Consider the following 26,400-nt stretch of genomic DNA (forward strand, 5'->3'; position numbering starts at 1 on the left):
GGGGGGTTGAATTCCTCTAACAAGAGGAAGTTCTGCACAGTTTTTAATGGAAGCCAGATTTATGAAATGAAGAAGGGAATGGTTTCCCAGGAAAGAGCAGAGACGTGGGCTGTTTCTTGAAAGGGCTTGGCAGCATGGAGGTGAGTCCGGCTCCCCTATTTGGATAAAGTAAAAGGAGCTCCAGAATACTCCTTCTCATGTTTTCTTCTCACTTCTCCTTTCTGCCCTTAGAAGTACAGACTGGGTTGAATTCATGACAGAGAGTTCAATTTCCCATTTCTCGCTGTTAGCATAATGTTTATTGAATGTTATTTTCACAGCTGGCATAAAATAACATTCCATTCCTTCCCCAAACTTACATAAGGACTCTGGTGGCTTTTCATGTCTATTCAGAAATTGTGAATGAAGTCTAAAAGCATAAAGTCATTTTTTTTTTCACAAAAGGCTTTAACATACATTTTTCTACCAAGAAAAAAAAATTGAAAATGCTTTTTAAAAATATCTTCATGGGCTCTTTCAAAAACATATTCTAGAGCAATTTTACTCCAAGAGTAAGAATGTCGAGGATAAATTACTTTCTTAACATGTCTAACAGTATGTTCCTCTGGCAACAGGGAGATACGTGAACAAATGCCTCTTAAGAAGGATCAGAAGATGACTAACAGGAGTTTTCTAAATTACTCACCTTGGAGGCTGGGAAATTTAGCCAACTTTCAACCTGAAAGCAACCCCTGCAACGCTAGCCAGGTAAATCTCCTTTGTGTCATAAGGCTGAATCACCAGACTAAGGGAAAGCCCAGGCAACACTGTTCCAAGCAATGCTCAACAGGTTAAAATGGAGGGAAATTTACTGAAAGTCACAAAAGACCTTTTGACAGAGAATGTCTCAACATAACTGTGAAATTGGAGCTCTGATGAAAGAAATTGCTACAGGAGACTATTTTCCAGTAACGAGAGTTGAACTCATAAATTGCCAACAGGTGGAACAAGGTTCTTAGCTGAACTCAGACAAAAACAGCCTAGTACAGGGAGTTGTTACCCGCAGGTCATATGTGAACTTGGACTGCAAAGTATTTATTCATTTTCAGTAAACTCTACCTGGAATTTAGTATTCTCTTCAATTATGGATGTAGGTAACAAACTGCTAGGATTATAGAAACTATGAATTTTTGTACTACCTTCCAGTTATTGCAGGTACTATGTAACATGATTTACACTCATCACTACTAGTTATTCAGCCTATCACTAGATTTTTATTTAATGCATTATAAAGTAGCATATGTATCATTATGCCAGAAATTTAAGGCTTAAAAATATTTTGTAGCTTTATTTCATTATAATTAGATCTTCAGTGATTCCATGTATTTTATGCATTAAAAAAAAAACATTCAGAGGAGTCTGTAAACTTCACCAGACTCTCAATGATGATCATTACACACAAAAGATTAAGTACCCTGGTCTGGTACTTTATGAATAAAGCTTATGGTTCATCATTTCTAGTTGCAGGCACAAAGATATGAACAAGGTTTATACCATTTGGTGCCTTAATAAGTTAGAATCCAGATATAATTTTTGCAAGGTTGCGTTGTTTAGGACTAATCATTTACTCCATGTTGTTCTGTGAAACTTAATTTTGATTCAAGTGTAATAAAGGAAAGATGTTCTACCTCCCTTTGGATGCCTGTTAAAGCAGAATGCTCCCAATTAATTGCTGGAGCTGGTGTAGACCCTGACATGAACCATCAGAATGGAATCAAACCTCCAGAGAGGTCCTGGAGTCCCCCCAGACATTCCTAAGGCAATGAATGGCTATGGAAAGAATATCTAGAATTCTCAGCCCAGGATTGCAGCTTGGTGCTGGTGGTGATTTATTCTGGGAAGCATTTCAGAATGCTAGTAAGTCTAAGGTCTAAGCACTGGAGGAGAGGCAACTAGGTTTCCTTTGTGGTTAGACCACATCTTCTTGATGTAAAAAAGGTGAAATATCCAACTTAACAATGTCAGAGCTGTTTTAGGTTTCTGATATTCCATGTACCGAGTACTCACCATTTATTGCTCAGTAGGAAAACATATTGGATAATCAAACTCTCTTTATGAATTCAGGTTCTGTAGTTACCCTCTTGGCCAGAGAAATCTTAAGCACTTCATAGAAATATGTCGCTGTACTGTCCCCAAGAGATAGAACCGCAGAGCTAGCTTTTCATCCCATGTAGTCAGAGAAACACGAAGCCTGCCTGGTCTATTAAGGACCTGTATACAGAGTTATACTCAAGATACCAGGAACACTATTTGGATAATCAAGGCAAACATTCCTAAGATTTTGTTCCTAGACATCACTCAGAGCTTTTGCATGCGTCCTATTCCGTGCAAACATTCCACCTGGTACCTAGCTCATAACTACACATCTGGAGAATTAACAAAAAAATTGCACTGCTCATGATTTATGCATTACAAATCCTCACTATGAGAAGGAAAGAATAATTGTGTTTTCCCTGGCTCAGGAAATTTTTGAAGGTATACAAAGTAACACAGGCTTATTCTTCTATACTTAGAAATAGAAAAGCTATGATAAACCTGGGCTTCCCAGGTGGCACTAGAGTAAAGAACTCACCTGCCAATGAAGAAGATGTAAGAGATGCTGGTTTGACCCTGGGTTGGGTAGATCCCCTGGAGGAGGGCATGGCAACCCACTCCAGTATTCTTTGCCTGGAGAACCCCATGTTCAGAGGAGCAGGGTGGGCTACAGTCCATAGGGTCGAAAAGAGTCGACGTGTCTGAAGCAACTTAGCTCGCATACATTCATGACAAACCTAGACAGTGTATTAAGAAGCAGAGACATATCTTTGCCAACAAAGATCCACATAGTCAAAGATATGGTTTTTCCAGTAGTCATGTATGGATGTGAGAGGTGGACCATAAAGAAAACTGAGCAGCAAAGATGTTTTCGAATTGTGGTACTGGAGAAGAATCTTGAGAGTCCCTTGTATTGCAAGGAGATCAAATCAGTCATTCCGAAAGGAAATCAACCCTGAATATTCATTTGGAAGGTCTGATGCTGGAGCTGAAGCTCCAATGCTTTGGTCACCTGATGCCAAGAGCCAACTCATCGGAAAAGACCTGATGGTGGGAAAGACTGAAGGCAAAAGAAGAACGAGTTGGCAGAGGATGAGATGGTTAGATAGCATCAACAACTCAATGGACGTGAATTTGAGCAAACTCCAGGAGATAGTGAAGGACAGAGGAGCCTAGCATGCTACAGTCCATGAGATTACTAAGACCCCCCATTCACAGCAACATGAGTTCACAGGATCTAGGACTTTAGGAGTCTTCTGTGCTTCTCAAGTGCCAATGTGCGTGGAACCACCTGAACCTGTTCTAACAAGCTCCCAGGTGATACAAGAGTTGCTATTCCTAGAGTCCTCCCTTAAGGGTTTATAGACAATGATGGTGCCAGGACTAGGATTTAGAATAAGTAACACCAAGCAGCCCGTTCAGGAAGATCTTAGGGGCAGCCTTAGCAAGACAGAATCACTTTGGATCACTCAGAGGGTATTTTCACAATGACAATAGTGAATTTTTGCCTTACTCTTTCCAGGTTACTTGAAAGCCCTAGAGAAAAATCAATTGTGATACAATATCATCCATAAGCATCAAAATGCTACTTTTCCTTGGGGGTAAAAGTTCTTCTATTATTAATAAGCCTATGATATTAACCTCTCTGTTCTTCACAAAAATTTCCAGAACTTTCCTTAAAATATTTTGGTAATGAAGACACTGCTTATTATGGTATTAGTTGACTCTTTCAGACAGTCTGCAAAGTTATATTTATTTTAATTATGTAAGGAGTTGTTAGCACTTTTTTGGAGGTAATTATCATCATTAGCATGTCACTGTCTTTTGGGAATAACAAAAACATTATTGTTTCTTAATGATAGTATTTACCTTCACCAAATGTTTTTATGTCTCACTCCCAGACTAGGCTAACAGGTTTGTTGCTACAGTGTCTAACACAAATATCTTTTGTGTTATACTGTTTACTTTCTCTTGTATTTTTAAAGAGTTTGCATTTTTAATAACCTTGATTTATTGAAGGATAACTCCCAGCGCCACAGTCAACATTCATTATTAATACTTCCTATTCTAAGGCAGATAGAGTTGTGTAAATCTAAATATAGTGATTAGGACAGTCTGCTTTTGCTATAGATAATGTGCCAACCTAAAACCAATGATCCTGCTCATGTACATTCTCATTACAAAGAGACTGATCTTCCATAATTCTCTGGAACCTCAATAACATGGATTTCCATTACGGAAACATGGGCTTCCCTGGTGGCTCAGACAGTAAAGAATCTGCCTGCAATGAGGGAGACCCAAGCTCAATCCCTGGGTCAGGAAGGTCCTCTGGAGAAGGAAATGGCAACCCACTCCAGTATTCTTGCCTGGAGAATTCCATGGACAGAGGAGCCTGACGGGCTACAGTCCATGGGGTCGCAAAGAGTCAGACATGACTGAGCAACTAATACTAACACTATGGAAACACACTGTGGTGTTTGGATGAAATCAAGCTGCTCTAGAGAATACCCTGGCAGTCCAGGGTTAGGACTCGGTGCTTTCACTGCTGGGACCTGGGTTCAATCACCACTTGGGGAAAGATGCTTGGCATGGCCTAAAAATAAGTAAGTAAATCAAGCTGCTCTATTTTCATGGCATATTTTTCCAAGCATTTTTCATTGATTTGGAGAAAGTGGGCAAATGTGTATCCATCTTGAGACAACTGGCTACACACCTCCTTAAACTCTGCCTAAGGAAGAATTTTACAGGAAAGTCATGTAGCTAGGTGTACACCAGCAGCCTGTCCCTTTATAGCTCCTCCCGCTTCACAGGTTAACCAGCCAAACCAAAGGCAAACCCTGAGATCCCAGCCTCAATTCCCAACAGCGCAGGACTCACACAAACCAATCCCCACCTACATCCTTCTCTATTTGTTCGGTGACCTAGCCCAATAACCTATTTCCTCCTCCTTGTTTCCTGTTGATTTGGGCCTTGGCACCTTGTTTTACCTGATCATCTGCTTTGTAATTTACCCTTCCATGAAAAGCTTGTGCCTTCTTTCCAGGCTCAGCATCTTTTCTATTTTCTGCATGACTACTTTTTTCCGGCTGCTCTGCAAATCTTGTGAGATCTCATTTCCCCTACCAGGGACTGAACCCAGGCCAAGGAAGTGAAAGCATGGAATCTTAACTGCTAGGCCACCAGCGAACTTCCCTGCACGGCTATTTTGACAACCCCACAAGGCCTGGTGAGCCACATTCTGGGCAGCCAAGAATGGTCCCTTCCTTTTTCTCAGCGCGTCCAGTGGAGGACAAGGAAGAAGCCTAGAAGAAAGGTATTAGATCCACAACAGAGTTTCCATGGGGAAAGTCTGCTCCAAAAGAAACAGCAATGCATAATGCAAATAGTTTATTTTATGATCCCCCGGAGAAGGGAATGGCTACCCCCTCCAGTATTCTTGCCCAGAAAATTCCACAGACCGATGAGCCTGGCAGGATACAGTCCATGGGATCACAAAGAGTCAGGCAGAACTGAACGACTAACACTTTCACTTTCATTTTTTTGAACATGTATTTGTTGGAGTGGATATAAAATTCGTGCAGTAAGGTGTATAAGTTATGTCATTCAAATCTGACAAATGTTTATACATGTATACACTTGTGTAGCTCCTGCCCAGACTGTGATAAAGAATGTTCCCTTGTGTCTCTTTTCAGCCAACCCCCGTTAAACCTGTTTTACTGGCTTCTATCATCAAAAATTTCTCCTTAAGGAATTCCCTGGAAGTCCAGTGGTTAGGACTCCATGCTGTTTCTGCTGTGGGCGTGGGTTTGATCCCCAGTTGGGGAACTAAGAACCCATAAGCTGCATGGTGTGGCCAAAAAAAAAAAAAAATTCTCCTTAAAAGCTAATTTCTTACAGCTCATTCAATCAGTCATTTCTGTGCTCATAGCACCAAGTAAAGTGTCATGATTGTTTCTCACCCACACTAAGTCTAGCTTTTTAAGTATTATAATAAGCAGTATTAAAGTAAAAAATTATTTGCTTAATCCCAGCAAAATCGAAATTAAGAACTACACACAGCCTTTCCCTAATTTCTTGTTCCATAAGAAGGATTGCACTTTGAATGAAGTGCTTCGAGCCAGCTGTGTCTCAGAATCTAGAAACTTTGGGATTTGGGAAAACATCCCAAGGAGCATACACTGTATGTTTTATAATATCCTCAGTGGGATCTGAAGTAGTGCCATAAAAATATTCATATTACTGAAGAGAAATATATGAATACTTACATCATGTTGGTGAAACAAAGACTATAGACAGATGTGACAATTTCTTATTTGTCACCAAATAAATTCTGACACCACCAAAGTAACAGAATCCCCCCAGATGGGGAAAAAATGTTTTGGGTTCTAGAATTATGGATAAGAGTTAGTGAACTTGTATGTAATATATTAAAAAACTTCTCTGCTTAAATCAAGATTCGCTCTTATGTTGCATCCTCCACCAAGCCTTCTAGGTAACATAAGTTGAAGAAATAATTACTTCTGGGAATACCTCTCTGTTTGCCAGATGAGCTGCTACCTGATGCATGAATAAAGCCAATTAGATCTTCTAATTAACTCAGTTTTTTTTTGTTTTTTTTTTTAGCAGATTGGAGACAGTGATGGGCTCCAAAGTGAATTTCCAATGGCCTTTGGAGACAAGCAAGGAGAAACATATGAACGGCACCCAAGAACTCTGAGTTCACTGTCTTTTTCACCGTTCATGAGAGTTGTTGAAGGAAAACGTTATTTCCTAGTATAGAGGAAGCCAGTCAGCAGTAGGGGCAAGAGGATGTGCGCAGGGTGCGATGGTTACCCTCAGAAGCTTCTCACACTAGCAGCCTATCTCTCCCACCAAATTAAGTCAGCCCTGCACACATGACCTCTGCTTGATCATATGGACACATGCAAGAGATCTCATGCTAGAAGTTGCCTGCTTCAGAGCTACATTAGGCTTCCCTAGTATCTCAGACAGTAAAGCATCTGCCCACAATGCAGGAGACCCAGGTTCAATCCTTGGTTCGGGAAGATCCCCTGGAGAAGGAAATGGCAACCCACTCCAGTATCCTTGCCTGGAGAATTCCATGGACAGAGGAGCCTGGCAGGCTACAGTCCATGGGGTCGCAAAGAGTTGAACACAACTGAGCGACTAATACACACACGCGCGTGCGCACACACAGAGAGCTATATTACACAATTCCATCGATGGTAATGTCGATGAAAATAATCAATGAACAATTTATGAGAAGAACAAAAAAAGAACTTCATCTGAGCCAAGCTGAAGACTATATCCCAGAGACACAGATTTGAGAGGCACTTGAGTTATGTTCTGCCAGACTACAAAATGGGGGAGGCTTATAAAAGGCAAAGCCCACAAAACTGATAAGTTGTTTGTCAATAATTAGGGTTGGAGCTGGCAAAAATTTAGTTTGCTTATTCAGCGAGGATTGGTTGGGGTTCAAAATGGTGACATAGTTATGGGGGAGGCGTTGAGACCATAAAGTTGCAGCTGGAAGCTGCTAGCAGCCATTGTTTTGAGAAAGGCGGGTGGTGTCCTTGAGTCTGATTACAGTTCCAAAACCTCAGGTTCTCAGTAACGCAGGCACGTGTCTGAAACCACATCCACAATGGCCATCAGACTTCGTTTTGAACGCCTGAACCACAGTTATCCCATTTTGATTTTTCAAATGCATTGTTTTCTTTCAAGGTTAAAGCATATGTTCAATGCACATTTAATAGGCCACAAAATAGGCTGTTCTAGGTAGCATAAGGTTTAAATTAAATCAAGTTCAAGCCAAAATGACTTTCTCATACCTCAGTGTGAACATTTCTTCCATCAGTAACAAAAAGGAAATATTTTTTAAAAGCTCTTCATTGTGTTTAGATAAATGTGAAAGCACTTTTGTTTAAATTTATTACAAAAGTCTTCAGAAGGGAAGTCAAATTAAAATTGCCATTGCAGAAACAGACAGCTGGGATGTTATATTTTGGAAAACTTAGAGAAGCAGGAAAAGAATTTTAAAATGTTCATTTTGAGTTAACATCTCAACATTTCAATTTATGAGGTCATGAATGCAATTAATGAAATAAAAGAAGTAATCACTTCTTTGAACTACTACAATGCTTTGAGCTTATTCTTTACATATTGCCTTTAAACTTTTTTATAAGGAAATGTTCAATTACACACAAAAGTAGAGAACATAGTATAATAAGCCCCCTTAAAGACATGACTCAGTCTTAACAAATGGTGACATTTTGCTAATCTTGTTTCAACTATCACCATTTTTCTCCCTAGAAAAATGTAAAGGAAACTCATGACATCATGATTATGTCATTTCATCTGTAAATACACACCTAGCAACAAACTTCTCTTTGAATTCACCCATGTGAAAAAATGCTTTATTTCCATATTATAAGGTAGACTCCTTGAGGGCAAGCAGTGTATCTTTTTCATTCCTGTTTCCCAATTAGCTCATCTCAGAAGAAACTTTTTTAATTTAATTAATTAATTAATTTTATTTTTCGGCTGCACCGGGTCTTCATTGCTGCTCTCGGGCTTTCTCTAGCTGCAGCAAGCAGGGCCTACCCTCTCGGTGCAGTGTGCAGGCTTATCGTTGCGGAGGCTTCTCGTTGCAGAGCACGGGCTCTAGAGCCTGCGGGCTTCAGTAGTTGTGATGCGCAGGTCTAGTTGCCTTGAGGCATGTGGGATCTTCCTGGACCAGGGATCGAACACGTGTCCCCTGATTTGGCAGGCGGATTCCCAACCACTGGACCATCAAGGAAGTCCTCACCAGAAACTTATATACACACAAAATAAACTGTACTCTGAGGATTGCTTAATGAACGCATGGCCTCAGACAGTGGTTCTTAAACTTGAGTATGTATCCAAATCAACAGGAGGGCCTGGCAAAACACAGATTGCTGGTCTCCAACCACAGAGTTTCAGCTTCAGTTGGGTCTGGGGTGGGGCTTGACTACCTGCATGTCTAACAAGTTCCCAGGTGATGATGAGATGACGATCCAGAACCATGCTTTAAGAATTCTTTCATTAGAACAAAGACAACGTCAATGGTCTAAACCTGCCCACTAATTATTCAAACATTAGTCATATGTGAGGACTTAGGAATACAAGGAGAAATGATTTTTATAAATCCCCACTTTCATGAAGCTTATATTGGATGAACACTACTTTAAAAAGAAATATAGGCATGAGAACTATTAAGAAACACAGGCGCTGAAGTCTCACATCAGAAGATTCTTATGTAATTATTATAGTGAAGGCAATGCACTTTTCTTTTTTTAAGCTCGAAGGTAATTCCATTGTGTATTTACATACTATTACACCAATGCTCGGGCTTCCCCGGTGACTCAATGGTAAAGAACCCCACCTGCAATGCAGGAGATGCAGGTTTGATCCCTAGTCGGGAAGATCCCCAGGAGGAGGGCATGGCAACCCAGTATTCTTGCCTGGAAAATCTCATGGACAAAGGAGCCTGGTGAGCTATGGTCCATAGGGTCACAAAGAGTCGGACATGACTGAAGAGACTGAACACGCCCACACGCACGCACACCAGAACTCACTGAAGAGACTAGAGTTTGAGTTATGAAAGAGATTGTAATAGTTTAAGTGGGGAGAGCCTTCCAATTTTCCAGGTTGGGGGTGGGGGTGCCATTAGTTCCAGATGCTCTTTCTGATCTTTCCAAGACAGTGAACTGCACATAAAAATACTCAAGAGTATTCAGACTGTACACAGCATAATTTGTTTCTCTCTTCCACTTATTAGTGGTACCCTTGGGCAAGTCAACCTGTAACTCCTGGTTGTAAAATGGGGATAATAATTATACCTACATCATAGTGTTAAGACAATTAAGTCATTTTAATATATACACAGGGAGACTCAGAGCCATGCTTAGCAGATCATAAGTGCTTAGTGAATAATTATTTATTGAACATCATCTACATGACTGGCAGAGAGCCTGAGAGAGAGTGCTGCACTTCTATCAGTATCCTTTTAACTTTACAAAGCCCTTGCTTATTTTTCATCACATTTCCTCCATTCAGGGGCCTTTGATACAGGAAGGGGGAGTTTAATTTTGTCCACCTGACAGGAGAAAGATGTTGAGTGATTTTTCAAGAATGTGATAGATAGAATCGTGTGTTCAAACCTCCTGAAGAGTACTCTTTCTTTTGCTATAAATAAGCAAACCAAAAACAAAAAAATTGAAGAACTGAGGAATTTGTTCAACTACTTTGCAGCTACACCTTCCTGTACACACATACATGATCACAGGGATCTCGACCATGTTCTATCATTCCTAGATGATCCATAAATGGGATGTCTAATCTATCGATAATCTATATTCTACTTGGAGTTCTATTTCTCATTCAGCTGTATTTCCAGTCAAGGACTGTCAGCTCCTAACTCCATTTTCTGAAGAGAATTCTACACTTCAGAGAGGTCCTTTCATTCTCTCAAGGAAATTCAGAAAGTGGAAAACGTAAAACAGGTTTGAGTAAGAAAGTCCTCTTCTGCGACACACACATGCATACTGAAAGTTAATATAGCAACTAACATGTTCCTTTCATGTCACAGGTACTTGGAGATAGGTTAGATATATTCTGCTTCTAGATAATGAAAGCATAGGAAAAAGACAGATGTAATTGGAAAACATGAGTAATCATTAACAGAGACATAAAATCTAAAACCTTCCAAACTTTCTCTGATGGTTTCTATTAGCAAGGACCACACCAAAAGATACAACTCCTGTAATACACTGGTTGTTATTCTGTAATATGTTGTTATTCTGTAATACACTGTAATACAGTGGTTGTTATTCTGCAACCAGTGGGGAATTTTCTGTATGACTGCAAACAAATATGTGGAAACTCATTCCAACACTTTAAACACAACAATCCTCTTAAGCTTTGAAAAACACTGTGCTCTTTTGAATTTACCTTTTTAGCCTCTATGCAACATTCTTGCTTGAATTAAGCTGTTTCATCTGTAAGTGATGCTATTTTGATACAGTAACAGTTAAAGTGAGACACTAAGATGTCTCAGTTCAAATTTAAAAGGCTAAGTGCGATCACATACCACATCCCTAGGTCTCCAGAAATAATTTAAGCGTACAAACAAATTTCAAGTATAGAATTATTTTTAAATGAATTTAAAGGTCCAGTATCTAATATAGTAGGTTAGTGGCACACAAAATCAAAGCAGTAATATTATCATTATTAATACAGTAATAAAATTTTAATATTAATACAGTAGTAAATATTAATACAGTAGTAAAATAGCAACTTTAGATCTGGGATCCTCAATTTGACCTAGTGGGAACTGTGAGCTATCCTAAAGAAGCAAGTATAAAATTAAAATAATATGACAAGACTTCTGTGTATTTTAGCAGTAACTGGTAGATGTTATTGTTAGTCCAAACAACAGAAAACCTTATTTGAGGTGATTCATACAAGCAGAGGTTTATTTCACAGAAAAAAAATATGGAATAAGAATCAAGGCGGAATGTGGCTCAGTAATACTATTGGGGATCCAGGTGCTTTGATCCTGCCAATACACTTACAGGCCTTCATCTTCTTGCTTGTCATCCTATGGGCCAATAATGGGTGCCAGGACTTCAAACATTTCTGGTAAGAAGTGGGTGTGAAACAAAAGGTACATGCCAATTGAGTCTTTCTTAAAAAGCCTTTCCTTCTTTTAAAAAGGGCTTTTCCAAAGTTCCATCCAACATATGTGTGACTCTAACAGGGTCCTCTTAGACCAGCACTGTCCAACTGAAACATAATGTAAGCCACAAACTGGAGTTGTACATGTAGTTTTAAATTTTATGATAGCCATGTTAAAGAAGTGCAAAGAAAGAGATGAAATTAATTTAAATAATATATTTCACTTAACCCAAAATATCCAAGATATTATTTTGACATGTGATCAATATTTTTAAAATTGAGATATTTCACCTTTTTTTTTTGCACTGTTTTGGAACTCAGTGTGTATCTTAATTTAGAGTTGCCATATTTCAAATGCTCAATAGCCATATATCACTGTACTGGGAGGAAGCCTCAAACCATTCCCCAAAGTGACTAAGGAGAAGAAGTGAATTGGGGTGGACCAGTAAAACAGCACTGCCTGCTTCTTTGACATTAACAGACATTTCATTTACTAAGGAATGAGTTGATCTCAATTTAACCAAAAGAAATCCCATCCATGATAAGCTCTCTGCAACCCTTCAAGCTGGGATGATTCTACTGTAGGATGGACTGTCTTTCAAAGACAAAATAATTTTACCTCTACTAATGAAGCATTTATAATGACACATAATTTTTAAATTTTCTGAATTCAGCTTGAAGCAGCTTGACAGTTTCTGGCAAGCAGGGTTATTTGAGGTCATGCTTATTTTTAAAATAATTTTATCTATTTATTTTTGGCTGTGCTGGGTCTTCCTTGCTGTGCGCAGGCTTTCTCTAGTTGCAGAGCGGCAGCTACCCTGTTGCAGTGCACAGGCATCTCATTGTAGTAGCTCCTCTTGTGGAATACAGGCCCTAAGCACGGGGGCTTTAGTAATTGCAGCAGGCAGCCTAGGTAGTTGTGGTTCGCAGGCTCTAGGGAACGAGCTCAGTAGCTGTGGGACACCAGCAGAGTTGCTCTGAGCCATGGGAAATCTTCCTAGAGCAGGGACAGAACCCGTGTCACCTACATTGGCAGGTGGGTTCATACCCACTGTACCAGCCAGGGAAGTCCCATGTTTTTTCTAGTCTCTCTGTTCCAGAGGTGGTTACTATAGCAGCCATAGTTACCATTTATCCTCTAACTACTAGGAAATGGCAACCCACTCCAGTATTCTTGTCTGGAGAATCCCATGGACAGACAAGCCTGGCGGGCTACAGTCCAGGGGGTTGCAAAGAGTCAGACATGACTGTGCCTCTAAGCACACACTGTTTCCCCAACATGCCCCACCCTTGGATGCTCAGAGAGGCAGGGATGCTCCAAATTTTACAGAATCGTCAGAGTTTAGGAGGCGAGAATCCACTTTTCTCTACTTCTGCTCACTATCCTACATTTCTATCACTTAATGTTCTCATTCCATCTGCCTTGCCTCTTTTTGACCCTTTACATCTTTAAAATTTTTATTACTACACTTTAAAAGCACGCAAATTGGATTACAGTAAAGCATTTTTGGTGACCACATTTTCTGAAGTAAGGATGAAGAACTATCCTCCAATATCATAACCATGGGTGAATTATACATATATTAAGGTAGGATCACGCTGCTTTCACCATGACCATTTAGGGTACCAGTGCCTTTTTCTGAGAGAGAATATTCGAATATCAATTTATGGGGATGGTGATGACAGTAAATTCCCCACGGTCAAAAGTTGTGTCAGCCCATGGCTGATTCATGTGAATGTATGGCAAAAACCACTACAATATTGTAAAGTAATTAGCCTCCAATTGAAATAAATTAATTTACAAAAAAAAAAAAAAGTTGTGTCAGTAACCAGGGAGAGCAGCAAAGAATTTGGCAGAAGAGCAACTCGAAGGCAGACAAAAATTGCTCAAAAATATGAAGATGTTCCTCAAGGGCAGAGGCTTCACATTTCCCAGGCCCGCTTTCTTCTGCGTGTCCATTCTCCTGGCTGGTATCCTGATCTTCGACTCTCTGCTTTCCTCTCCCTGCCTCCACAGGCAGTCCTGGAGGGCACGCCCAGCCTTCGTCGCTTCCCGGGTTCGGGTCCTGGTACCCCGCGACCCGTCCCACCCCGCCCCATCCCCCCCATCCCCCCCCACCCCCCATCCCCCCCCACCCCCCCATCCCCCCCCACCCCCCCCATCCCCCCCACCCCCCCCATCCCCCCCACCCCCCCCATCCCCCCCACCCCCCCCATCCCCCCCACCCCCCCCCCATCCCCGGCCTCGCCCGCGCCTGCGCAGAGCCTCTTCTCGCGCGAACGCGCGGCCATCTCCCCCGACTGACCCCAGCGCCCGCCGCCGGGATGGCAGGTCTGCGGTTAGCCAGCCCCAGCTCTTTCCGTGGGGCGGCAGCTGTCCTCTGCGTGTCCGGACTCTTCCCACCCTACACGCCTGCGGGCTCACTCCTGGCGATCGGGCCCCTAAGGGCACCCGCCAGGGCCCCAAACAGTTACCTCAGGCTACGGGGCAGAGGAAGGTCCTTGGAGGCTGGGACGCGGACGCGCCGGCGGCGAAGCCCCGCCCCTTAAGGCTGGCTTCCTGCCTCCGCATTGGCCTGCGCGCCCGTCAGTCTCACCCCCTTCATGGGGCCGCGGCCGCGGTCTTCCCCGGTCTGTCTCCTTACTGCGCGGGTTTACTGGCTGCCTCGGCTAGAGTCCAGCAGAGCCGGCCAGTCGGAACCTGAGCTGGCGCCGGCTCCCTTTGGGAAGCCTCGAGAAGGAGAGGGCCGCACTCGGCCGGAGCTGAGCATCGTCCGGGTGACCTGCGGGGCCGCGGCCTCTCCGTCGGCAGCACCACCTGTCGCGGGGCGAGAAGCGGGGTAAGGGCTTCGCGCGGCACGTGCCCGCGGGCCCCCGGGGCCGGGAGTTCCGGGATGCGAGCGGACGCCGGCCTCCTCACCCCGGCGGGCGGAGCCGCGCGTCCGGCCCGCGAGGACCCGCTGGGCGGATGGGAGGGAGGGGTGGAGGGAAAGGAGCTCGCCGAGCTCGGGCTGAGAGCTCGGGGAGCGGCGACACCCTCTCTGACCAGGGACACCTCTTCCCTTGCGCACGGTTTAGGAACGCGGCTTAACCGAGCGAGATTCGCTGGTCCCAGGGCGCCCCCCTTCCCGACCCGGAGAAAGGCCCGGTGGCCTCCTTAGCGCGAGCATCTCTTCTACCCTTTATTCCCACTTCCCTTAAAGACCGATTCTGTGGCTCTGTATCCCTTTGTCAAATAGTTCTCTTTTTCTTCAGGGATGGATTAATGGCAGGAGTGAGACACTGTGTGTGTGTTTGGATCGTTCCTCGCTTTAAAGGAAGTTTGCGGCAGGCTAGAAAGTTCTAAGATTGAAACGATTCTGACCGTGTGAAATGACATTTGTGGACTAGGATTGGCAGGTGTTTCTTTGACGCAGGTGATATCCATTTCTGCTTGTGTGATGTTACACAGTGAGGTCCTGGATTTGACTTTCTTGGCTCCGAAGATAATTCTAGAAAATTTCCTTTGCCGTTTGGTGAGAAGAAGCTTAATCCAAATAACGAATCTCGACAGAAGTGCTTCCTTACAGAACACGTTCTCTCCTATCTGTTTATCTTCTTAATGTTTATGGCAATCACTTCAAAGCAAAACAGTTGATAGCACTGTAATTTGTTTTAGTGTTGCAATCGATAACAATGGAAGCACGTATTAATTGTTAATTAATTGTTAATTAGAGGCCGGCGCTGTTTTTTGCAAGAATTATCTCAAAATAATGCCCTGAGGTTGTTACTCTTTATTATCTCCGGTTTAGAAAGGAAGGGAAGCTGGTGGCTCAGTGGTAGAGAAGCCACCTGCCGATGCAGGACCGCAGGAGACACAGGTTCCATCTCTGGGTCCGGAAGATTCCCTGGAGGAGGAAATGGCAACCCACTCCAGCATTCCTTCTTGGAGAATCCCATGGATAGAACAGCCTGGTGTCCATGGGGTCACAGAGTCCCACGTGACTGAGCAACTGAGCATGCATGCATTACAAAGGAAGATTAGGAAGGTTAAGTAACTTGCCCAAGATCCCAGGTTTTAAGTGGCAAAGCCTGGATTCAAACTCAGGCAGTCTGACTTAATAGCTTCAGCCTCCTCTTAACCTTGTATGCTCCTGAAACCTTGTTCATGTTGTAAAGCTAATTGCAGTGTTGTGCTCCTAAGTTTTGATCTTTAGTTGCCAAACTTTCTGGATATTAGAAAACAGCCGTTTCCTTACCCCTCCCCATATACACGTACACTGTAGTAGTTACACAAATGCTAGGTAAATATATATTGTGTAACTACTATAACTAGTTAAGTTACATGTTATATTACATGGTTTGCAGAAATAAAGGAAAAAAGTTTAGCATTTTCTTCTAGAAGTGGACCTTTAAATAGTCAACTTTGAGCACTGCTTTGTAACCTGTATCTGATTCTTTTATGGTAGCAATAAAGACTTGAAAGTTAAGCATAGAGGGAAGAAATGGCGGATATATCTTTACCATATGTTAGAGAGAATGTTGGGCTATGCTTTTGTAGAAGTTTTGCATTCTCTTGAGAATTAAAACTTCTTCGTCAATGGTAGTGATTTAGTTGATAAGTCATGTCTGACTCTTGCGACCCTATGGACTGTAGCCTGCCAGGCTCCTTGGTCCTTGGGATTTCCCAAGCAAGGATATTGGAGTGGGTTGCCATTTCCTTCTCCAGGGGATCTTCCCAACCCAGGGATTGAACACGGGTCTCCTACATTGCAGGTATGTTCTCTACCACCTGAGCCACCAAGGAAGCCCAATAGTTATTCTTGCTTAATAGTTACTCCTAAAAAAGAACTGCTTACAGGTTTCACTCTTAGAAAGTGTTTGTGTATAATGTTTTTGTCTTTCAATATATTTGTTATGAAAACACTTTAAAATTCATAAAGGAAATACCCATTTACCACTTGAGAATATCTTTTGTAAATTAACTCTTACTATGAAGCTGTGCATAAATTGTATTTAATTTCATATAAAAAATAAGCTATTTTAAACTACATTACATTTTATATTAAACTAAAATTATAATCTTTTGGTGAATTTCAGGCCAACTCAACAACCATATTTTAAAACATAACACTAAAATGTGTAGTTGTTTACTAAGGATCAATATTGGAGAAAATTCATACTAAATATCAAAGTTACTCCACATTTGATTTAATGAAATGGTAATCATTTTATTAAAAGCTATTTGAAAGTAACCATTTTGATTATTATACCTGCCTATTACACCTGCCCTGATCAATGTATACAAATTTTTTAAGTTATCAAAAATATATTGATTATGTAGATATTGTTTAGGATAACATTTGATATTTGCTGGGATCTGTATGCCATCCAAATTCTCATTCTTGACCTAATGATTTCATTTGAAATAGTTTAAATAAATGTTAGCCATGATTATCCTCACAGTGGTCATGTATGGATGTGAGAGTTGGATTATAAAGAAAGCTGAGGGCAGAAGAATTGATGCTTTTGAACTGTGGTGTTGGAGAAGACTTTTGAGAGTCCCTTGGACTGCAAGGAGATCCAACCAGTCCATCGTAAAGGAAATCAGTCCTGAATGTTCATTGGAAGGACTGATGCTGAAGCTGAAACTCCAATATGGCCACCTGATGCGAAGAGCTGACTCATTTGAAAAGACCCTGATGCTGGGAAAGATTGAGGGCAGGAGGAGAAGGGGACGACAGAAGATGAGATGGTTGGATGGCGTCACCGACTCAGTGAACATGGGTTTGGGTGGACTCTGGGAGTTGGTGATGGACAGGGAGGCCTGGCATGGTGCAGTCCATGGGGTCTCAAAGAGTCGGACACAACTGAGCAACTGAACTGGACTGAACTGATGATTATCCTCATAGCCTCATGTTTTTAAAGTTATATAGGGGTTCTTTTTTTAGACAACTTTTTATTGAACTATCGTTAATATACAAACTTTGTATCCTCTTAAAATGGATTTCACTTTGGAAGATGATTCAGAAACAGCCTTTTAGAAGGCACCTTCTGACCTCCTTAGTTTATTACTACTAATAACAATAATACTTAAATAAATAACATAGAGCACTTAGAGGGCACTGTGATAAGCATCTTACATGGATTATGTAATTTTAATCTTAAAATGGCCCTATTTAGTAGATCCTGTTGTTTATCATCCCTATTTGACTGATGAGATAACTGCAGCTTGAGGAGATTGAGACTTAACTGTGACCTAGTCAGGATCATGGAGCTAGTAGTGTCTCAGGGGCAAAGCTAGAATTTAAGTCCTGTGGTTTGATCGTAGAGCTTACTTTTGACCACTCTGCCAGATTGCCTGGGTGTGGATCTTATTGAATGAACCAAGTGAAATAGTCAAGCTCTTTATGTTGATGATAAAGCTCTAAGGGGTTGATGCTACTGCTGCTGTTTAGTTGCTCAGTCGTGGCCGACTCTTTGCAACCCCATGGACTATAGCCCACCAGGCTCCTCTGTCCGTGGAATTCTCCAGGCAAGAATACTGGAGTGGATTGCCATTCCCTTCTCCAGGGGATCTTCCTGACCCAGGGATCGAACTTGGGTCTCCTGCACTGCAGTCAGATTCTTTACAGTCTGAGCCACCTGGGAAGCCTTGAGTGCTTGATACTATATTTAAATATCATCATAACTGCACACAGCTGCATAATAGTTTCCCTTCCCTATTTTGTTGATGAAGGTTAGGGGTTCCCAGACTTTTGGACTTCATCAGCAAGTTTAAAAAACAACAAAAAAGAAGTGTGTGTGTAGGTGGGCAATTGGGATCAGATGTAAGATCCCCAACTTTTAATTCCATCGACGTTATGGACCTTTTTTAGAACTATTACAATCTACCATCCCCATCCTTTAAAAAAAAAAACAAGTTTTTTTTTTTTAAACCACGAAAAAGGGAGGAAGATGATAATTACAACATGAAAACAGACAATAAATTCAGTGTTGTGAAAAACTATATCGTCCTAGTTTTTCTCATTTGGTTATAGGTCAGTGAAAAATGTGTTCCAGATTGACATCAATTCAGAGCCCATTTGGGAATGCTTGGGTGACACAATGATTCCAGACTGGTAATTAGCTGAGTCCAGATTCAGACTGACTGCAGAGCTTTTGCTCACTGCACCTGGTCATGAGGCGAGAGGGTATGCTCAGGAGCGTCCGCCTCTGCGACTGCATGGGCTGTACCCACCCAGGCTCCTCTGTCCATGAAACTTTGCTGGCAAGAATACGGGAGCATGTTGCCATTTCCTACCTAAGGGGATCTTCCCAACCCAGGGATCAAACCCTCGTCTTTTGTGTCTTCAGCCTTGTCAAGCGAGTTCTTGACGACTGCACCATGACTTCTCTCCAATTGAGGTCTCTATTTCATTGAACTTCTGCTTTTTACCCCTAGCTAGGGAGCTGGGGAGAGGAATCTTCAGCAGTCAGTGACGTAGCAGTTTCAGTCCCAGTCGAGTTTAGAAATACTTGTGAACTCACTGCCTCCCCACCCCCACCCCCGCCCCCCACAAAGCAAGGTAAATGACACACCGGTGGAAGAAACCACAGGCAGACCTCAACATCCAGGAAACTCGTGAGTAGTAAGCAGCTTGATTTCTCATGTTTATTCAAAACGGGAAGCCCCACGTTCTTTTGTTTCCTGTTTTTACTTCACTCATTCTTACAGTTCTTTCATCCTATCTTATAATATGAGGAGTTCAGGTGTGCATTTTCCCCCTTTTATCTTGTTGCCTCCAGCTGGTATTAAGCCTATTGTCTGTCTCTCTCTCTCCTTAGTCCTTAGTTCTATTTTTGGCAGAAATGGGATTTTTTTCCTTAAATTGTTTTTTGACTGCTGCCTACTTGTTTTAAAGACATTATTATTAAAGTTACTTTTTTATTTTACTCTCTATCACTTAGTAATAAAGTAATAATTTGAGTGCTATGACACCACTCTGTAAGTCTTTAATACTTTTCTGCATCTGTTCTCTCATTTGATCATTACAGTTATCTATGAGGTAGATTTGACAGGTAGTCTTTATTTTACAGAATAAATTCAGTATTTGATGGAAGCAAATTTTTAGCCAGGAGCTGAAGATAGAAGATTTTATAAGTCAGAAGGTTGATCTTAAGTACTGAAAGGAAAAACTGTTGTTTCTTCCTACTCACAGGTTCAGTTCTTGTGGCCACCCAGTGTGTTTTTCCCCACACCCAGAAGTTCTCCCCTTCTAGGCAGACACTGCCTGGGTGTGCTTCAGCTGATTTCTAACACTCTCTACCTGGAGATAGCTTCCAAGGCTCACTTCAGAAAGACTGCCCTCACTTCAGATGCCAATCAGAAGTCCCAGGTTTTGACCCATACATCTGACCAAATGGCTGTAGATCAGGGCTTCCCACACCCACCTCCTCAGGTTAGATAGTTTGCTCTCCTGGCTCACACAACTCAGAGACATTTCATTTGCAATTACTGGTTTATTATAAAGGGATACATCACAGGAACAGATAGATAGAAAAGATGCATAGGTCTAGATATTGGGGCTGGATTCAGGAGGGCATGGCGCTTCTTTGTCCTCTGGGCTTGTCAACCCCCAACACCTAGATGTGTTCACCAACCTGAAAGCTCATCACCTCTCCGCGTTCAGCAGTCTGTATGGATCTTCATCTCTACTGGTCCCACCCCATTTCCCCAGGGACTTGGAGTGGCACTGCAAAGTTTCCACTCTAATAATTACTTGGTCTTTCTGGTGATCAGCTCTGTTCTGAGGTTATGCAGTGGGCTTATCCTAAGTGAGTTCAGTAACATAAAGTCAGGTGTGGTCAAAAGGGTCTCCCTATGAATAGCACAAGATACTCCTGTCACTCAAAATTCCAGCGGCTTTTAGGAGCTCTGTGCCAAGAACTGGGGACCAAGACCAACTATATTTTATTATACTTGTGGTATGACAAAATGTTTCTTTTTTTTTTAATAGTCTTTGATTTTAAATTTAAAAGTTTTTCAAACACTGTTTTAGATTTGCCTACATCACCAAGTAGACTGCAATACTAATCCAGTCTTTTGGTACCAAAGTTTTAATTGTGATAAATAATGCTTTCTCTCCTGGAAGACCTACTGAAACATCAGTGCTACAGTTTCAATTTCTGTCTTTTCAAAATTTATTTTCTAATAATTTGAAAGACTTGGTTGTATACATTATACTTCATTATACTTCACTGTATATTTTTAGAACAGGGATACCTCTAAATATGGTTATGGAACTCAGAAAGTTTTAAATTATGCAATAGTTATAAAGTTATAGTATATTTTCCAATTATGCCAGTTATCCCCAATCATGTCTTTGATAGCATTTTTTGGGATCAGATTTTGCATTTAGCTGTCTTATCTTTTTAGTCTTCTTTGAATTGGAGTTGTTACTTAGTGTTTTTCATGACATTAATATTTTTGAAGAAAACTTGTCAGTTATTTTATGGTATGTCTCTCATTTTTTAAATTACTATATTGAAATATATTTGACATAAAACACTTTGAAAGTTTAAGAGGTACAACATGTTAATCTGATACATTTATATATTGTAATATTGCCATTGTACTGATAATTAGCACCTCTGCATGTTACATAATTATAATTTATTTTCGGTGATTGGAATAATTAAGCTCTAGTCTCTTTGCAAGTTTGATTGTTGCCTGTGTTCACTAGGCATTAGATCTCTAGGACTTCTCTCTTAGGACTCTTGTTGGAAGAGTCCGACATTTATACCTTTAAACAACATCTGTCCTGTCCCTTACCCTCATTCCCCTCTCTCATGATTCTTGATCATTTAGATTGCTTGTTTCTGCAGCCATAGTTAGATACCACGTTTATATAAAATATCCAGAACAGGTAAACTCAATACAGAAGGAAGATTGGTGGTTGCAGGCACTGGGGCAGTGGGGAACACCGCTCATAGGTGTGGTGTTTCCTTCTGGGATGATAAAAATGTTTAGGAACTAGATAGAGGTGGTTGTGCAACATTATAGATTTTCTAAGTCCCTCTGAATTGTTCATCTTATGTGATGTGAATTTCTGCTCCGTAAAAATTAACTTAAAATCCTAATGTAGATGATTTTGCTGCACTCCCCATATACAGCCTGGATTTCTCCACAAATAGAAATTCCATTAAAAGCTGTTGCATGGAGGTTTCCCTGGTGACTTAGTGGTAAAGAATCTGCCTACCAATGCAGGAGACACGGGTTTGATCCCTGGTCTGGGAAGATCCCACATGCCGCAAGCAGCTAAGCCCGTGCACCACGACTATTGAGCTGTAGAGCTGTAGAGTGCCGGAGCCGAAAGTGCTGAGGTCCGAACCCTCTAGAGCCTGTGCTTCGCGATAGGATAAGCTGCCGCAGAGAGAAAGAAGCCAGTGCACTGCAACTGGAGGGCAGCCCCTGCCCACCGTAACCAGAGAAAAGCCTGCACAGCCAAATAGATAAAATCATGTGAAAAAGCTGTTGTATGATAATTACAAGGGTTTATGATGATGAAAGAAATGAGCATGTAAATAGATTTTTAGTAGAAGAATTGATACACAGAAGACTCTTATTATATATTCTCATCAGTAAATATTTAAGATTTAATGTATTATGTAGTTTTCCATTTTGAAAAATTCCCATAATGTTTGTGATGAATGTGAAAGGACAAAAACAGGTTTTCCAGCCAATTTGCATGATTTTAAAATAGTCAGTAATAGGTTTTCTAAAAACAAAAAACACTTTAGTACATTGAATTTAAATATTGACTGTATTTAGTACCTTAAAATTTGAAGTCTAGATTAAGAATTGGATAGTTTCTCTTCCTCTGAATGTATGTATTCCAGGCTTTTTTCTATTATTTACTTTTCTACCTTCAACCTAAATTCTCCCACACCTATTTACATTGAACTTCTATGTAAACACTCACTGTTTAGATGTTTCATACCCTGCCACACTTGTGTGAATTAGAGAAAGGGTAAATATTTGGCTCACTGTAGTAGGTAATATGTAAAGAGTAGCAATGATTATTGTCATCAAAGGACTTAGTTGTTGTCAGAAAAAATAAATCTTTGCCTTCACCCTGTTGCTTACTCTTTTACAATCCCTTCTATCTATAGAAACATAAATGTATTTTGAAAGACTTTTTCATTTGTGGAAAGTGAAGCTTTCTAAATCTGCTTTTGAAAACTCATCCCTGATATACCTACAGTTCTATAATAGGTTTCTCATTATCTTTATTTGCTTTGTTTTTCCCAGGTGAGAAAAAAGATGTTGTCCAGGTTTAAAATAGTTGCCACTCCTTGTACTCTGGCATGCCGCCATTTGCACACAAAAGAGAAAGGCAAGCCACTTATGCTGAATCCAAGAACAAACAAGGTTAGTAACATTAACACTGTCATACATTTTCTCTCTTCCTGGTAAAGGTTTGATATATTTTAGACAGATAGAGTATGAAAGATTTGTATTGTGTGGCTTTATATTAAAACTATTCGGAAGTGGGCTTTTTTTTTTTCCCCTCTTTTCAGGGTTGCTTTATACCTTCCAAATTTCACCCTCTCAATTTCTACCACCCGGAAAGAGTTGACTTGATTTCCTAGTTCTAGCTTAAAAAAAAAAAGCCAAGAATAGCAGATTGATGAAGACTTTTGGCCAAATGCAGTATATTTAGATTGACTTCATTTAGTCATATTATTGTTTTTATAAATAAATGAATGAATGTTCTATAATTTCCTAATCCCTGGTGGATCATTCATTCTTACTGTACTTGGAGGCCTTTTCTTTTCCCCCTACTATGCTTACCTGCACAATGAAGAGTCTCGTTAAGGGATTTTTATCAATATTGTATCTGAAGGAAGATAACTCAGGATCAGCTGAAAGGGGTGCACTTCTACTATGTAAATCAGAAGGGCATTGTTGTTGTATCGATGAGCAGAAGACAGGTTTGGTGAAACAAGTGGCGATGAAAGACAGAAAAGAGTAGAAGGGCAGGTGAGAGGGAGGTTGTTTCTGCTTTCAGGGCATCCGTTTTAGACTATGTGACGTTCACTTACTAACACCAGGCCAGCAAATTTAAGAATTTTATCAACTCTTAACATAAATGCTCAATACGTAAAATTATTTCTTTAATAATCATTTTGATTTCTCCTGTGCATTATAAATAAAATGGCTTTGAGTGTCCCTTAAATCTAGGGGCAGATTTAAGGTAGAAGATAGGCGGTAAAACCTTGTGTGGCCAACTCATTTATCTTTAGCAATAGGATAAACATTTTTAAATGAACTACACAGTTCATTTAAAACTACATAAAAACTCAGGGGTTTTAACTCCGTTACATTTCTCAGTCTTAGATAAAATCTTATAGGGAGGAACATGACACACAAAGAATTTTGTGATTTGACTTTTTTTTTTTCTTTCTCTAGGTTCAACAATTTTATAGGTCTTTTTCAAAGAACCAACTTTTGGTTTAATTTTTAATTTTTCAGTTATTTTTTCTATTTATTTTCACTCTAATCTTTATTATTTCCTTCTTTTTTGCTTCAGGTTTAGTTTGTTCTCCCCCGCCACCCACTTTCTTAAAGTGAAAGATTAAATAAATAATTGATTTGAGATCATTCTGCTTCTTTCAGCTACATCTACAGCTACAAATTTCCCTCTTAACATTATTTTCACTGTATACTATAAGGTTTGGTGTGTGTTTTAATCATCTTAAGGTATATTCTAATTTGCCTGTGCTTTCTTCTCTGCCCAGTTGGTTTTTTTAGGAGTGTATTAAGATTCCCCAAATAACCGTTTATTTTTAATTTCTAATCTTGTTACATTGTGGTTGGAGATCATACTTCGGAAGACTTAAAACCTTTTGAATTTATTGAGACTTGTTGTATGCCCTGACGAAGGGACTGTCTTGGAGAACATTCCTTGTACAGATGAAAAGAATGTGTAGCCTGCTTCTGACGATGGAGCGTCTGCTAGGTCTAATTGGTTTATGGTGCTCTTCAAGTCTTCTTTTTCCTTGTTGATTTTCTGTCTAGTTGTTTTCTCCATTGTTGAAACAGATATTGAAATTTTCAGCTTGTTGAATTATCTTTCTCCCTAATTCTGTCAGTTTTTGCTTCATGTATTTTGGTCCTCTTTTGTTACAAAAGTATGTTTATATACTTAATGGAGTGTATCTTCTTAACTGGAGTGACCATTTCAGCAAAAATGGTCTCCTCTAGAAATGTTTGTTTCAAAGTGTATCTTCTCTGTTACTAATGTACCTCTTCTAGCTCTGTTTTGGTTACTATTGGCATCCTGAATCTTTTTCCATTCTTTTACTTTACACCTGTTAGTATCTTTGAATCAACATGTGTCTCTTGTAGTCAGCATATAATTGGATCATGTTATTTTATCCCTTCTGCCAGTCCTTTTAATTTTAGAATTTCATCCATCTACGTTAATATAATGTCTAGTAGGGTATGATTTATGTCTGCTATTTTGCTATTTGTTTTAAAAGTCTTATGTGGTTTTTGTTCCTCTGTCTTCCATTGTTCCCTTCGCTTCTGTTAAATATTTTCCATTATACTATTTAAATTCCCTTGTCTTTTACTGCCTATTTCTGAGTTATTTTCTCAGTGGTTTGCCCTGGGGACTACAATTACCGTTTTTATCACAGTCTAGTTCAGTTTGATACCAGTTTAATTAAATAGTACACCAGAACTTTGCTCCTGTAGAGGTCTATCTCCTTTTGTGCTGCTTTTTCACACAAATTATATTTTATGCATTGCATGACCGTCAACACAGATTTATAGTTATTAGCTTATGTAATTGTCTTTTAAATTGAGTAAGAGGAAAAAACCTACAAAAAATACATTTACACCGTTTTTTATATTATGTAGTCATCTTATCCATGTTCTTTATTTCTTTGCATGGATTTGAGTTACTGTCTAGTGTCTTTCATTTAGGCCTGAAGGATTCCCTTCAGTATTTCTTGTGAGACAGGTCTGTTAACAGTGGATTCTCTGTTTTTATTTATCTGGGAATGTCTTAATTTCTTCGTTTTTGAAGGATGGTTTTGTAGGATTGAGAAGTTCTTGGTTGACAGTTAATTTTTCTTTCAGCACTGCCTATGACTTCCATGGTTTCTAATAAGAAATTAGCTGTTACTCTTTTTGAGAATTCCCTGTATGTGATGAGTCACTTCTCTTTGCTTTCAGATTTCTCCTTTTGTTTGGCTTTTGACAGTTTGAATAGGATGTGTCTGGGGTAGAGCCCTTTGTGTTTTTCTTGATTGGAGCTATTGGGCTTCTTGTGTGGATTAATGCTTCTCATCAAATTTGGGAAGTTTTTGGCCATTGTTTTTTCAATTATTTTTTATCCTTTTCTCTCCTCACCTCTGGTACTCCTGTTATGTATATGTTGGCACTCTTGATGGTTTTTAGGTCTGTTCATATTTATTCCTTATTTTTCCTTTCTCAGACTGGATTATCTCAGTTGACCCATGTTTAATGATTTTTTTTCTTCCACCACTCAAATCTGCTTGTTGAACCTCTAATGAAATTTTTATTTCAGTTGTGTATCAATTCGAGAATTTGTTTGGTTCCTTTTTATAGCTTCTCTGCTTATCAGTATTCTCTGA

General features: G+C 40.3%; 1 protein-coding gene and 1 long non-coding RNA gene across 3 annotated transcripts in view; both read left to right on the plus strand.

The window, feature by feature from the left end:
* LOC145534503 (uncharacterized) lies at positions 1-8,206 on the plus strand. Its single transcript, XR_014074669.1, has 3 exons — positions 1-140; positions 615-747; positions 6,700-8,206. It is a non-coding gene; the product is annotated as an uncharacterized LOC145534503 (long non-coding RNA).
* A 6,163-nt stretch (positions 8,207-14,369) lies between these two features.
* ME2 (malic enzyme 2) overlaps positions 14,370-26,400 on the plus strand; it is a 51,684-nt gene continuing 39,653 nt past the window's right edge. Inside the window, exons 1-2 of one of the 2 annotated variants that reach the window (XM_081562119.1) lie at positions 14,370-14,612; positions 23,045-23,168. Coding sequence is in view for 1 of the 2 variants with exons in the window: in XM_081562118.1 (XP_081418244.1) it covers positions 23,057-23,164 (108 nt within the window). In the remaining variant the exon portion in view is untranslated. The remainder of the gene's footprint in view (positions 14,613-23,044; positions 23,169-26,400) is intronic. The other variant, XM_081562118.1, reaches the window with a different exon arrangement.

Source organism: Giraffa tippelskirchi, chromosome 14 (genome assembly GCF_054371585.1).
Source record: "Giraffa tippelskirchi isolate mGirTip1 chromosome 14, T2T-mGirTip1v1.2.pri, whole genome shotgun sequence".
NCBI lineage: Eukaryota > Metazoa > Chordata > Mammalia > Artiodactyla > Giraffidae > Giraffa > Giraffa tippelskirchi.